The 14,871-nt window shown below is 53.4% G+C and overlaps 1 protein-coding gene across 2 annotated transcripts; it reads left to right on the top strand.

The window, feature by feature from the left end:
• Positions 1 to 11: 11 nt before the first annotated feature.
• Dffb (DNA fragmentation factor subunit beta) lies at positions 12 to 11,894 on the top strand. 2 transcript variants are annotated; one of them, XM_032893674.1, is made up of 7 exons: positions 12 to 232; positions 403 to 529; positions 1,946 to 2,137; positions 3,959 to 4,038; positions 5,935 to 6,105; positions 7,083 to 7,183; positions 11,157 to 11,894. In XM_032893674.1, the coding sequence occupies exons 1-7, from the start codon at positions 110 to 112 to the stop codon at positions 11,443 to 11,445; spliced, it is 1,083 nt and encodes a 360-aa protein (XP_032749565.1). In that variant the 5' UTR covers positions 12 to 109; the 3' UTR covers positions 11,446 to 11,894. The 2 variants fall into 2 exon arrangements, with proteins under 2 accessions (XP_032749565.1, XP_032749573.1); XM_032893682.1 differs by having other exon boundaries at positions 1,949 to 2,137.
• Positions 11,895 to 14,871: the final 2,977 nt, after the last annotated feature.

A 14,871-nucleotide genomic window follows, 5' to 3' on the forward strand; every position in this document is an offset into this window, starting at 1 on the left:
AGAGAAAAGGGTTCCGGGTCGTGCCTACGCACCACAGTTCCGGGTCGGAACGTTACAAGGGTCATCCCCCGTGTCCAGTGCAACCAGAGTCCGCTACGGCAGCTCTGCGATGTGCGCGGTGCTCCCCCAACCCAAATGCGTCAAGTTGCGAGCTCTACACAGCTCGTGCAAGTTCGGCGTGGCGGCCCGGAGCTGCCAGGAGCTGCTGCGCAAGGGTTGTATCCGCTTCCAGGTGGGTCAGGGATTCCGGGCCAGTACTGCGGGGTGAGGACCTTGTCTTCTACCCGCACGATTTCCATCCTCTTGGATGGGCTTGAACGGCGCTGGGCTTCTACAGTACCCAGAGCTGACTGTTTGGAAGCCAGGACTGTGGTGGGACAAGCTGATCTTCTTGCCCTCCAGCTCCCGGTGCCCGGCTCCCGGCTGTGCCTGTACGAAGATGGCACGGAGGTGACCGACGACTGCTTCCCGAGCCTTCCCAACGACTCTGAGCTCCTATTGCTCACCGCTGGAGAGACCTGGCACGGCTGTGAGTAGGAACACTTTGGAGATGGGAGGGACCTACACGGTTTATGAGATCAGGTCAGGGGCACTGAATGCCAAAAGTTTTTGCTCAAGAACTTTGTTTTTAATTTCGAAACTGCTAAGGGCAAGGGGGAAGAATTGAGAATGGGCAAGGTGCAGTTGTGCTGTGCTGTGCTGGGCAGAGCAGGGCAGGGCAGGGCAGGGCAGGGCAGGGGGGCGCGGAGCAAGTGCGGCTCTGTTCACCTTTGTTTGGGGCCGTTCCGCGACTGGTGAGTGCTGAAATGCTCTCAGGTATCCTGGTTTTCATTCAGGCTATCTAGGTAGGTGTGATGACAGCTCATTGTAGTCTTAATCCAAATTTCCCCGGTGGCTAATTGGATTGGGTGCCATCTTCCTATGTTCCTATTTGCTGCCTGCAGGCACTCTACGGTGACGTGATTCTTCATGTCTTTTGTGTTTCTTAGTCGGATTTATAAAGCTGTTTAAGTATTTATCCCACCTCCAGAATATCCTGGTTATGCGTTTGATGTAAGATAACTGTGGTTTTCAAATACCTCTTGCCGTGTAGTAGGTTTTCATTCTCTTTATTGGAACCAAGCTCCAACCACCGAACTAACTGGCCTCGCTCCTTTCACGCTCCCTACTAGAGCAAAAAGTTGAGATTTGCAAGGGAAAGGGGGAGGACAAGGTTACATGCTGCCAAGGCGGCCTTAAGTTCATTCTGTAGCTAAGACTGGCCTGAAACTTCTTCCTACTACTTCCCAACTGCTCGAATGCCAAGCACGTGCCCCCAGAAACCAGCTTCCAAAGTTCTGACCTTGGTAAATCCAGGTTATCACTTGGCTGTGCATTTGCACTGTCCAGGAGCCTCTTGTCCTGCATCTTCTGCATCCGTTGGTATCACAAGAACTTACCTCTTCTGCTTGTTAATAACACAGTGGGTCTCACTGAGTTCTGATTACAAACGAGACCTGCAGCCTCATGGTCATGGCTGTGGTCTGTGCTTTCTAAGTGTTACTGAATTCTGTCTGCTCCTGTTTGGTTGAGATCCTCAGCAGAATGCACTTAGGGCTTAGCTTGCTGAGAAAGGTCACCCCTCGGCACTTGTGCAAAGACTCCAAGGAACAGTAGGGAGAGGGTTTGGGAGGCCTGAAAATGGGGTCCTAAGGAGATGACCAAAGGAGGTGATGGGTGGTGTAGAAGAGAGAAGGCCAGAAGACCAAGTGTGCTGCTTTTCTAGGATCCCACAACCCTCACCTGACAGGAGGTGGCCAGAGGAATGGAATTATAGTGTCACCCCAGTGGGGGTGTCAGTCCAGGGAAAGGGTGGGTGGCACCAGAGTCCTGACATCTGGCCGTCTCTGGGGCCGAGTGGAGCCAGAACAGCATGAATGTGTTTCTGTTTGCCTCCCGGTGGTAGCAGATGTGAGTGACATCACACGTCTCCTCACTGTGTTTAACGAGCCACATGCCGGGGTCATCCAGGCTGCGCGGCAACTGCTGTCAGACGAGCAGGCCCCACTGAGGCAGAAGCTGCTGGCCGACCTTCTGCATCACGTGAGCCAGAATATTACTGCAGAGACCCGGGAACAGGACCCATCCTGGTTTGAAGGTATGCGGGCTGGGATGACCATGGCGGCCAGGGTGTCTGGGGCAGGCAGGGGAGGGCCTCTTTGGAGCAGAGAGGCTCAGGGAGATCTCTGTCTATTTCAGATCCCAATGCTTCTCAACCGAGGGTGGACTGGCCTCTGGAATGAGTGATAGCAAAAGGTGTCCGTGGGAAAGTATCCAGCCAGGACTCGTGGGTGGAGGCAGTGTCTTGGGCAGCCTGGAAATGCATGGAACATAGAATTTGTCATTTGAGGGAGAGGAGAGAGTGGTGGGGGCTGAGGAGAGAAGGGAGAGAGAGGGGTAAAGAGGAGAGAGAAAGATAGCAATAGAGAGAGAGAAAGAGAAAGAGAGTTAGTTAAAGGATAACTGAGTAGCATTCTCAGGAATACTATTTATCTCCTGCAGACAGGGTCTCAGTGGCTAGAGCCTATCGGTTAGGGTAGACTGACTGGCCAGCAAACTTTTGGGACCTCTCCTATATACTTCATACCATCCCTAGGTCATTTAAGGTGCCTGATGCAGGGTAACCCTGGGAAGTAGTAGGTGGCTTGGTCTCTTAAGGAATAATGACAATAAAAAGCAGGGGAGATGGTTCAGTGACAGTGCTTGCTACTTAAGCATGGTGACCTGAATGTAGATCCCCAGCCCCCATGTAAAATCCAGGAGTGGCGGGCGGTACACGTCTAACCTCAGTATTGGGGGACAGAGTCAGGCAGATCCCTGGGGTTTGCTGGTTAACCAGTATTGCTCAGTGAGCTCTAGGCTTAGTGAGAGACCCGGTCTCAATCGGTAAGGGTCGGGAGTCATAAAGGAAGACACCTAGTGGTGACCTCTGCCCTTTGTATGTGCATGCAGGGTAAGTGCACCTGCACAGATGTGCACACACATGGGCGAATTCATACACCACACACACACACACACACACACACACACACACACACACACACACACAACTTAAATCCTTTCAAACAAAGGACAATCTCCATACTTAGTTCATATGTGAGGATTTTTTTTTTTTTTTTTTTTTTTTGAGACAGGGTTCTACTGTGTAGCCCTGGCTGTCCTGGAACTCGCTTTATAGACCAGGCTGTCCTCAAGCCCAGAGATCCACCCCCCTCTGCCTCCCACGCGCTAGGATCAACGGCATGCGCCACCGCGCCTGGCCAGATGTAAGACTTTTAAATGGTCAAGGCCTACGGTTGGGTGAATCTCCCGTGTAGCAGTTGAGGGTGCAGTTCGAGGGGCTCAGCGTGTGTCAGCACCTGCACCTCGTTCTGTCACCGTGACCGGCGTTTGCTTTCAGGGCTTGTTTCACTCGCACGGCCCAAGCTCTCCCTCTCCGGGTTCCAGCTCTATAATCGGGACACCTCCACGTGTCGTGTGGCACCTCCCGTGAGGGGAATCCTACGGTGTTTGTCCCGCCGCTCATCCCTTGCAGCATGCTGTCCTTAATGTGCGTCTGTGGGTGGCCAGTGTCAGAATGAACGCCCTTCCTTTTCAATAGTAGCATCCTGTTGTACCGATGGGGCAGCACCGTTGTCCGTTCTCCTGCGGGTGAGCACTTGAGTCGTTAAGTCCAGATGGGGCTAACTTTAACTGAAGTCTGAGGGTTTAAGGACCAGCCTAGCAGAAACCTGTCAGTGACTTTGTTACCTCATAAACAGTTCGCCCAAATGGAGAGCTCACACCACTTTCAGGCACCTCTGCGGGCGAGGAGGCTTCCGAGGGCTTCCCTCCGTCCCTTTTTAGTTTGCTCAGCTCCTGAGCTGTGTGAGACGCAAACCAAGAAGGTCTCCCTCTGGATTTCAAACCTTTCTTACAGGTTTGGAGTCTCGATTCAGGAATAAGTCTGGCTACCTGAGATACAGCTGTGAGAGCCGGATCCGGGGTTACCTGAGAGAGGTGAGGCCACGTTTAGGTCATGCTATGAGTACTCCGCATAGGATGGGGAGCCACTGTATGGTTGTCACCCCTCTGCATATGTGTAAGGCTGCTACCAAGTAGCAGACTTGGTAGGCGTGTGTACCTCCCCGTCCCATGCATCTGGTCTCTTCTGCACTTTAGCCTCTGGCGCCATTGTCCAGCAGGCATTAGAACCTTTCTGGACTGTGCCCTTTGGTTAGGGTCAGGGGCCTCAGCCTCAGCCTTAGCTCCTGCTCTCCTTGCGTTTGGCAGAGGGTATGAGGTGCCCGTCACTGGGAATGGTTTGCCAGGTGAGCTTCTGGGCCTTTCCACACCGGGCCCCGCCTGACTCCCTTCATCTAGGTTGGGTGGTTTGGGGACAGGAGCTTGGCTCTTATCTTTTTTTTTTTTTTTTTTTTTTCGGAGCTGGGGACCGAACCCAGGGCCTTGCGCTTCCTAGGTAAGCGCTCTACCGCTGAGCTAAATCCCCAGCCCCAGGAGCTTGGCTCTTGAGGATTCTTCTTCTCCCTGCTTTCTTTGTAGGCACATTTATCAACAGAAGCTTGGGTAACCGCACAGGAGTTGGACAGTGCCATAGACCTAGGGCTTCCCCATGTCTGTCTTTCACACTGTGTCACCCTTGAGCTTCTCGAATCCTTCGAATGCTTTTTTCCTTCCTGCACACCCTCCACCAAGTCTTCTGACCCTGCTGTGTAGCTGGAACTAAGTGTTAGTACCTGTGGGGAAACCCGACCTGTGCGTGTGTTCACACAGGCCCCTGCTGTGTTGACGCTTCCCCTCCCCCATTTCCCACGGGTGTGGAGGACCTGCCTGACTAGCTGGCCTCAGGCCCCGACCACCTTGGTTGTTCTCTTGCTACTGTGGCCACTGCCTGCCTATGCTGTGCCTGCCGGGCTCCCAGGCTGTGTCTGCGCTGGGCCCACCTGGCTCCCAGGCTGCGTCTGTACTGGGCACGAGCTGTGCGGCACTGCTCTGCACTTACATACCTCTCAGCCATCGTCCATGCTGGAGATAGGTCTCCACGTACCGTCGCAGACAGTGGTGCCCCATGCCTGACTGTTTTGCTTCTAGGTGTCAGGAGCCAAACCCAGGCAGACAGGAGGGCCGAGAGAATACACAGAGCTTGAGTTTGCTGGACAATCAAAGCCTGGCACGTGCCAGCAGAGGCCTGAGGGGCCAGGCAGCTGAAACAGCAGGTGTGGGCTCTGTTTGATTTTAAACCTTCCGCCTTCCTCCTCTGCCTCCTAGAGTGGGATCAGCTTGGCCACCGTTGTCTGGCTTTTTTTTTTTTTTTTTTTTTGTTTTTTTTTTTTTGGTGTAAGGCTCCTCATTTATTGGCAGGTAGAAAGCGCTGCAGGGGGCGGGGTTGGGGGGGCGTGATAAAGGCACCTTGTGCTGTCCCTGTGGCAGACTGCTAGCTAATGTTCTGGTGCTCTGTGTTCTGCAGCCTTGGTGACTGCCCTGACATGACCTAACATTGTTTTTTTTTTTGTCTTTTTTTTTTTTTTTTTTTTTTAGGAGCTGAGGACCAACCAGGGCCTTGCACTTGCTAGGCAAGCGCTCTACCACTGAGCTAAATCCCCAACCCCATGACCTAACATTGTTGGTATCTTGATCCTGATACCTACCTGCAGGCAGCAGAGATTAGGCCTGATCTTGTTTGGTTCTCCCAGCCCGACAGATCACATCGTTGATCCATCTCGAGTGCCCAGAATGGTTTTCCCAGGCAGTGTTAGTTATGCAGTGGTCAGCTGCTCTCCCTGTAGGCCTGGGCTGGGGCAGGTGGTGCTCCGCATAGGTCGGTAACCGAACGCAGGCCTTAGGGCATGGGCAGGGCATGTCTCAGGCTCAGCGATGCCTCTGGCTGTCTTGCAGGTGAGCGCTTACATCTCAATGGTGGATGCAGCGGCTCGGGAAGAGTACCTGCGGGTCCTCAGCTCCATGTGCCACAAGCTCAAGTCCGTGCAGTACAACGGCAGCTATTTCGACAGAGGTGCAGAGGCCAGCAGCCGCCTTTGTACCCCAGAGGGCTGGTTCTCCTGCCAGGTAAGCCTGTGCCTTTCGTTCTAGGGCCACTAAGAGTACCAGTGAGCACAGCCCTCCTGGGATAGGAGGCCTGGAGGACGGTCAGCTGCCAACCCAAGAGGAGATGCTGGTGGCCCCCACAGTCAAAGGAAGGTGGGGGTGGGGGGGTGTGGCACCATGGGAGCACAGGAGCACACTGGGAGTAGCAGGTCCGCTCCTATGTGGACCTGTATCAGCACCTAGGAAAGGACGATGTCTCTAGTAACAGGGACGGAAATGCCTTCGTTTTTTGGAAACTCAGAGGATAAGATCGGAGGTGGTAGAATGGCAGGGGGCAGGTAGAATTCCAAGGACAGAGTTTAAAAAAATGTTCATGTTTGGGTGTTTTGCCTGTGTGTATGTCTGGACACATATGTGCTTGGTGCCTCGTGGAGGCCAGAGTCATATCCCCTGGAACTGAAGTTACAGGCAGTGGTGAGCCACGCGTGGCGGTGGGAGTCAGACCTGGGTCCCCCAGAAGAACGGTCAGTACTCTTCATCACTGAACTGTCTCTCCAGCCCCAAAGAGAGAAATTTCAGTCTCCACCAAACACCAAACAAGTTCATTTTTGAAGATGGAGTCTTACTGTGTAGTTAAGGCTAGACTTAAGCTTTTGTGTATATGTGTGTAATGTTTGTGTGCACACGCCACGGATGGAGTGTGGTCAGATGAACCACACCTGGCCTTCACACGGGCTGCGGGGATCACACCTGGTTCCCACGCTTACGTGGAAGGCACTTTTTCCTCCCGAGCCACCTCCCTGGCCTGAGTGTGAATCCTCCTGCCTTTGCCTCCCGGTGCTGGAGATAACAGGTGCTGACACCGCCTGTTCAAATGTCTGTTGGTGAACTAAACATCTCATGAGGCCAGTTCCTTAGCAAGCTTGATGGCCGGGAAGAGAGCGGGAAGGGTCCTCACTGCTGTCTTCCCAACCCCTGTCTGTCCTTGCTCACTGCAGGGCCCCTTTGACCTGGAGAGCTGTCTCTCCAAACACTCCATCAACCCGTATGGCAACAGAGAGAGCCGGATCCTCTTCAGTACCTGGAACCTGGACCATATGTAAGTGTATGCCACCAGGACTCAAGTTCTCTAACCAGAACCAGCCCAGCATCGTGGGGTCCAGTGCCCGCCACATCTCGGGTCTGGTGCATTATACCTGTGCGGTTCAAGCCCACATGCTTCATGGGAAGGGTTCTAGAGAGATGCCACTGCCCTACCAGCTGTCCATGCCTGGTGCTAAGCTGCCCCTCTGCCCTCCGTCTGTCCCTCTGTCCCTCTGTCTACATCTGTGGTTGGATATGGTGGCCTGGCTCTTCATGGCCAAGTTTTGGCCCCCAAGAGGCTGTTGCTGTGTGTTTGAGCTGGAGGAGCCAGCTCCAGGGTGTGGTATGGGAAGGCAGGGCCAGCAGGATGGTTTCACAGCGGGGCAAGCTACAGTCTCTTCTGTTGAACCCGGGTAGGGCAGTCCCATGTTTCTGTAGCTGTGGTATCTCTTAACTGTAACTACCCTTGACCTTGCTTTACGAAGGCAGAGTGTTCCAAACGACTTCTTGACTCTTGGTACCAGAATAACTAAAAGCTTACAAAAAGTGACTGTAGCTGAGGACCCCTTGATCCCTCTGTGCTCAGTGCCCTGTCCCTGTTGCCAGGGAAGCACTGTCCTGCATGTGCCTCATTAACGCCCTGTTCGTGTACCGTAACCTTTACCCGGGTGTGTGCCGCCACTCTCTGGCTCTGCACTGTGTGTACATCCACACAACTCAGGGGAACAGCCTAGACGTCTTCACTTCCCACAGACTCTGGCTTCACATTTGTTCGCCTGCCAGGCATTCAGGCCATTCTGAGTACTCGCCGATATCCAGGGCTGGGATAGACGCTCCGAGATGAAGCATTAGTTTCCCAGTTCCATGCCCGACAGTGTGATCTGTGGACTGGCTGCACCCAGAGCTGGTGAGGAATGCACTCGGGCCCCACCCAGCATCACAGGGGTATCCTGGGGCCAGTGCACACTCCAGATGAGGGACTGCCCTGGCTCCGACCTCCAGTCTCTTTGGGGGAATTAATGACTGTGGTCACCTTCGGAGTGCTTCCAGACTTTTCTGGCTGTTCTTGTGACTGTAAGTCAGTTCCTGCCCCCACCACCACTCGGTGTCACTGTGCCCCTGCATCTTCCTGACTGAGGTGGGCACCCGCTTAGCTGCCTCTGTGGCTCTCCGCCACCACAGCTCTCAGGCTGCTTCTCCTCGCTCGCTGTTCACTTTTGTCCTGGGCACTAATTCTTTCCTGACTGTTGGTGTGACAGACGTCGTTGCTGTATTTTGGGCGCATTTCTGATATCTCTTATCACGAGCCCGAGAAGACCAGGCTCCCCCTCTTGGGGTCTGAGGTACCATTTGCAGCATGCCGGCTGCAAGCCAAAGTGTGCACAGACCCTGCGATTCCTCCTGCAGGTGCAGGGGTATCTGCTTGCCCCCGTTGTCTGCAGCTGCCTCTGCTGCTCTGCGCTTAGGTGCAACTGTGTTGGATTTTTTTTTTTTTTTTTTTTCGGAGCTGGGAACCGAGCCCAGGACCTTGCGCTTGCTAGGCAAGCGCTCTACTACTGAGCTAAATCCCCAACCCCTGGATTTTATTTTCACTTCTAGTTTCTGCCCTAGTTTGGGCTTTCTCTTTGTTCTCTAGATTTGCCTCTTGTGTTTTAACGAATGCTCAAGGTTGCTTGTGTCCAGCTGCTCCCGAGGTTGGTGTTTCGGGACCAGGGCCTGTTCTGATGTGGCTTTGGTCTGTCTGTCTGTCTGTCCATCTGTCTGTCATTTCATGTTGCTCTGCTCATCCTTTCTGGGCTCTGGTACCTGTAAGAGGCCAGGACTCTGGGTTTCTGTTACCATCACGGGGGTTGGGAGGGGCTCTTGGTATCTCTTGTCAGCGCATTAGTGGCAGCGGCCATTTTTGCCTTGTCTAACGGAGACCATCCCGTACTGGTCCCTTGTCCCGGTGTAGAGACATAGTGGCTGGTTCAGCATGTGTTCAATATTTTGTTGCACGAATAAGTGGGTTTCAATTAATCTCATTTGCCATTTGCTGTACCTCCTGTGTGCCTGGTCTCAATGTGCATCCTGGGCCCGCCTGTCACCTCTCTCTTCCAGGCCTCTTTTCTCAGCGTTGCCCCACCTGACCTCGAGCTTGCACAGTGGTCCTGTCGTCATGGTCATTGCCTTCTTATGTCTCCCACTCCTCTGCTCACTGCCTCCTGTATCTCCCTGCTCCTGCTCTGAGTCGCCAATGAGCGGTCCTAGCACTTCTGTTAGGAGGGTCCCTCCCTCTTGCCACTGCTGCCACTGAGTGCTGGAGAGGGGCTGTCTCCCACTGAGTCTGGGATCACAGGCATCTGGGTCTCCTGTGCACTCCGTGAGGGAGACCAACCCCTGTTTCCTGGTGGCTGCCGTGGAGCTGCTGCCTGGAGAATGGCTTGATTTATTCCCCTTAACTGACAGCAGTACACACCAGGGACAAACCTCTCCTTTTGGCCCTGCCGTGACTCGTCCTCCATTCTGCAGAGTTCTGATTCTCCCCTGCAGTCTCTTGGATTCCCGTGGGCATTCTGGAACCTTCTGGCCGCCCACCCTCTTCATGCTGGGTCTGCTTGCATGCTCTGGCTCAGCGCTGCTGTTTTAGGGTAACTCCTGCTGTGGACCCAGTTGTGGTCCCTCCTACCCCAGACACACATTGCAACTGTCACCCAGTGAGACCACATCTGGGGATGGGTCCTTTGGGAGACAGTGAAGGTAAAGTGAGGCCACAGGGAGTGGAATAATCCAGGGAGGGCAGATGTTCTTGCGAGTGGGAGAGCATGGGGATGTTCTCATTGCTATATGAGGACAGGCCAGGAAGTGGACCCTGACCAGATCAGACCAGATCAGACCAGACCAGACCAGACCAGACCAGACCAGACCAGACCAGACCAGACCAGACCCGACCACTGCGAGCCTGGGCCAGACTTCCAGGCTCCAGAGCATTGAGGAGATAAACGTGGGGGAGGCCTTGCAACTGTGTTTGGGCCTGAATTTCTCTTTGGTGACCAATCTTCTGTTGTGGCCTGTCAGTGCCTCTGCGGAGCAGATCTGTGTTTGTTCCTTATGGAGCCCCAGTTTCAGTGGCTCTGAAGCAACATGACACTGTGTTTGCTTGCCATGTCTGTGTCACACTGGTCATACATGTTTGGCTTACATGCCTGTGGGAGACACAGGCCTGGGGCTCTGTGGGCAGCTGTGTAAAATGGGTACACGAACAAATGGAGGTCGGCAGAGGCTGACAAGGGCTCACGCATGAGGCTCTGCTCCGCTGAGTGGCATGCGAGGGACCCTGGCCCAGCTTTCCCGTCCTCTTCAGTAGGGTAAGCCGTGCCCACTACTCAAGTTTGCAAAGGAAGACAAGCAGCGTTGACTCTGGCCACCACAGCCCATGTCGAGGATGGGCCAGTGTCAGCAGCCTACGAAACCTGGTGCTGGGCTCCTCTGCTAACTCATCCCTAAGTCCTGTCCATTTCGCTGCCACTGCCCTTCTGGGCTGTGAACCTTCAGGGTCCTCACACCTCGTCTTAGGGTTTCTGTTGCTGTGATAAGCACTGACCAAGAGCAGCCTGGGGAGGGATGGGTTTATTTCACTTTAAAGCAGTCAGTCTGTCATGGAGGACAGTCAGGACAGTAACTCAGGCAGGCACTGATGCAGAGACCACGGAGGAGCACTCTTTTCTGGCCTGCTCAAACCTGCTTTTTATTCAGCCCAGGGCCATCAGCCCAGGGGTGGCACCCACAGTGAGCTGGCCCTCCCACAGCAATCAGTCATTAGTGAAGAATTGCTTCAGCCTTTCACACACCCATCTGATAAAGTCATTTTCTCGGTTGAGGTACCCTCTTCCTAGATGACCCCAGCTTGTGTCAAGTTGACCCAAACAAAACAAAAAATGGGAGAGCGCAGGGCACCCCGTGGCGTGTGGCACTCACAGCAGAATGGCTGTCTCCCCCTGACTTGGCAGAATAGAGAAGAAGCGCACCGTGGTGCCCACGCTGGCTGAGGCGATCCAGGACGGGAGGGACGTGAACTGGGAGTACTTCTACAGCCTGCTCTTCACTGCCGAGAACCTGAAGCTAGTGCACATCGCCTGTCACAAGAAGACCACACACAAGCTGCAGTGCGACCGCAGCAGGATCTATCGGCCTCAGACAGGATCCAGGAGGAAGCAGCCCCCTCGGAAGCAGCCCCCTCGGAAGCAGCCCCCTCGGAAGCAGCCCCCTCGGAAGCGCCCCCCTCGGAAGCACCAGTGACACGTGCCATGCCCTCTTTGAGGGAGCTGCAGTGGTAATGGGGCCATTATGCTTCATGCTTTGTCACTCTAGAAGGTTCAAGGAAAGTCTTTAGGAATCTTTCCAACGGATCTGGTTTGTGTGCCTCCTGTTTGCTTCCCCAGCCTCTGACAGCCCAGTACTCACTGTGTTCCCATGGCAGGGTCTTCATGCTCATGGCCCCAGGGCTGAACTCTGCCACTGTGATGTGAGTGGGGGCTGCTCTGTGCTGAGCTTTTATGGCCTCTATTTCTACTGCCAATGGCAGCTCTGACTACATGTCTCTGAAAGAGATGGTGCTTCTGGGGTAAATGTGTGCATTTCATAACGAACATGCAGGGCGTTCTCTGCTGAACTCTTTAAAATGGCAGAAGGTGGGAAGCCTTCCAGATGTCTCCTGGCGGGAACAGCTGGCTGTGGCATATCTTGTGCCACACTGGATGTTTTTTTTTTTTTTTTTTTTTTTTTTTTTATTAACTTGATGGTTATTCCCTTTCCCGGTTTCCAGGCAAACATCCCCTCCCCCCCCCTTCCTTATGGGTGTTCCCTTTGCCGCCCTCCCCCAACAGTCTAGTTCACTGGGGTTCAGTCTTAGCAGGACCCAGGGCTTCCCCTTCCACTGGTGCTCTTATAGGATATTCATTGCTAATGAGGTTGGAGCCCAGGGTCAGTCCATGTATAGTCTTTGGGTAGTGGCTTAGTCCCTGGAAGCTCTGGTTGCTTGGCATTGTTCATATGGGGTCTCGAGCCCTTCAAGCTCTTCCAGTTCTTTCTGATTCCTTCAACAGGGTCCTATTCTCAGTTCAGTGAAACTTATGTTTTTAATGTGTTAAATAATGGCTGTCATGAATCTCATGACTCAACACTGCTACATGTATGTGTGCACGATTGAAGCGGGCTTAAAATTTTATGTGGAGAAATAGGAAGCAGTTAAAAACACAGATGGCTTTACCCGTGCAGAGAACGACCCTGAACTCCTGATCCTCCTGCCTCATCCCCAGAGCTGGGACTCACCTGGTATTTGTTTTGTAGATGTGTGTCAGCTAGTACACAGGGACAGTCTGAGGAGATGCCACTCTGTGGAAGCAGTAACGGGGGATTCGGCAGGGATGAGATTGATCACCAAGTACAACCTCCTACACCATGTATCTTATAATACTTCTTTTTTTTTTCTGAGACCCGGTCTTACTATGTAGCTGTGGCTGGCCCAGAGCTCACAGTATAGACCAGCCAGCCTCTGCCTCCTGAGTGCTGGGATTAAAGGTGTATGCCACCACAGCCCAGCCTAGGTGTATTTTTGAAATAGGCATTTTATATATTTTGTAATGTTTGAATTTTTATAATTGCCATGTAATCAGGAAAACAATAAAGTGTTTCTAAAATAGACATGTCAAAAAAAGTTTGAACATGTTGAGGAAGATGGGGCTAAGGGGGAGGTATCAGCAGCAGAAATTGAACAGTTGCTCTAGGTAAGTCCGTCTTCACAGATGGCAGGGCAGTGCCCCAGGCAGCCAGTGGAGCTGTCAGAGGACCCAGCTGTCATGGACGCATGCTCTTCAGTGTGTCTTACTCTGCTTTTGTGCCATTTCAAACACCCTGGGACATGCAGGGGTCACTGTCCTCTACCAGGATCGTTGTCAGGACTGGGGTCTCTGAAGTTTGATGTGTGTGTGTGTGTGTGTGTGTGTGTGTGTGTATGCTAGTGCACCTCTTGGATGCAAGTGCCAGGTCAATATGACCGGATACCTTGGAACTGGGATTGCAGGGGGCTTTAAGTTATAAGTTATCATGTCCTCTGCGGAGCAGCAAATAGAAGCTAGACCTTCTCTTCAGCCTCAGGTTTGCCATTCGTGGCCTTCTGTCACCCATGCCCGCCCCTGCCAGTGTGCCCAGGGCAGGACTGCTCTGCACCCCTTCTGACCTGAGGTTCTGTTTCCCCAGTGGAATGCAGAACACATGTTGCAGCCGGAATGAAAAATGAGCTTTGAGTGAAAGCCAGAAGGCTGACCTAGGTGGGATGTGCTTTCCTGCTTCTGGGCCCTCAATCTGTCAGTGGTGGAGGTGGGCACCGAAGAGAAGTATCACAGATAAGAGTTGTCACCCAACCCTCGACTCCAGGATAATGTAGGCGGTGAGCCCCAGAAAAAGTAAACCAAAAAAATAGGTAGTGACACAGAGGAGCTGTCTGCCCCATGTCACTGTCACACAGCGAGAGATGGCAGAAGCCTGGGACCCATGAGAGCTTAGGGAGTCTCAGCTGCACAAGTTGAAGGGCAGTGATCAAAGGATTTAGGGGGCAGGGTGCTGTAAGCTACTGCCAACTCTTTAGGGTGAGGGGGTGACTTTAATTCCTGATCGAGGCAGAGCCACCAAAGGCATCTAGGGATGCTTCTGGTTTAACCCTGAGTCCACTGAAGGACCTGTTCTCAGGAAGCTCTCCCAGAAGCTGGTCCCATGTGCCTTGAGGAACTCTGTCTGCCCCAGGACCTGGGCCCATTTGACCTTCAGGGAGACTGGAATGGGAACAGGCCTTCAGCAAGGTACCTGGAGACTAACGTTTGAAACTATCCAGGGACTGACTGTGCTCTTATTGTCTGGGGAACCTGGAAACTCACACTTGTTTCTTCTGGATCATGCCCTGAGACCCTCTTTAGCCCCCCTCACTCCCCTAGCCGCTAGCTTCTGTTGGTGGCCAGCCCCCTGCTGTATTCACTGGTCTCTGAATCCTGGGAGTCTGGTTCCTAACAGTGTGATACTGGGAAAACACAATGTGCTTGTCTCACAGGTGCCCACAACTGGACCCATCTGCAGGGGCTGAACTGGTGCTGTCACTTCCAGACTCTGAAAGTTGTAATAAGTCACTCTTGTGTGCAAACCGCACATGGCATGCTTGTGGAGGCATGGGGACAACCTTCGGAGGTCGGTTCTTTCCACCATGTGGGGTCTAGGCAGTGAACTCACATCAAGCTCGGTAGCAAGTGCCCTTACATGCTGTGCCAGCTCAGTGGCCTTGTTTAGGTTCTGTCTACTCTTGAGCTGTTTGCTGTTGCTTCTGTGGACTGTAAGCACACACACAACCTCTCCCTGTGTCCTTTGGGCCTGAATCCCACATCCATCACTAAACTTTCAGAGGATGCCTGTGTTCTCTTCAGGACAGGGCCAGGGGCTCAGATCAGGTCTGTGACTGCCTCCATCTCAACGGGCCCTTCCAGATCCTCGGGAAAGGGTTCCGGTAGCCCCCCGGGGTGGATAACTGCTGAAGTGGAGCTGACTATATTCACACCACAGGGCCAGTAAGGACGGGAGAAGTGCTACCACTGAGGCCTGCTGCAGGCTTCTTCCTGCGCCGTGTCTGTCAGCGGGGTGGACTAAGGAAAGCAGGAAGGAAGCAAGATGGCCCTGGCGCAC

The sequence above is a fragment of the Rattus rattus genome, chromosome 1 (genome assembly GCF_011064425.1).
Source record: "Rattus rattus isolate New Zealand chromosome 1, Rrattus_CSIRO_v1, whole genome shotgun sequence".
Classification (NCBI taxonomy): domain Eukaryota; kingdom Metazoa; phylum Chordata; class Mammalia; order Rodentia; family Muridae; genus Rattus; species Rattus rattus.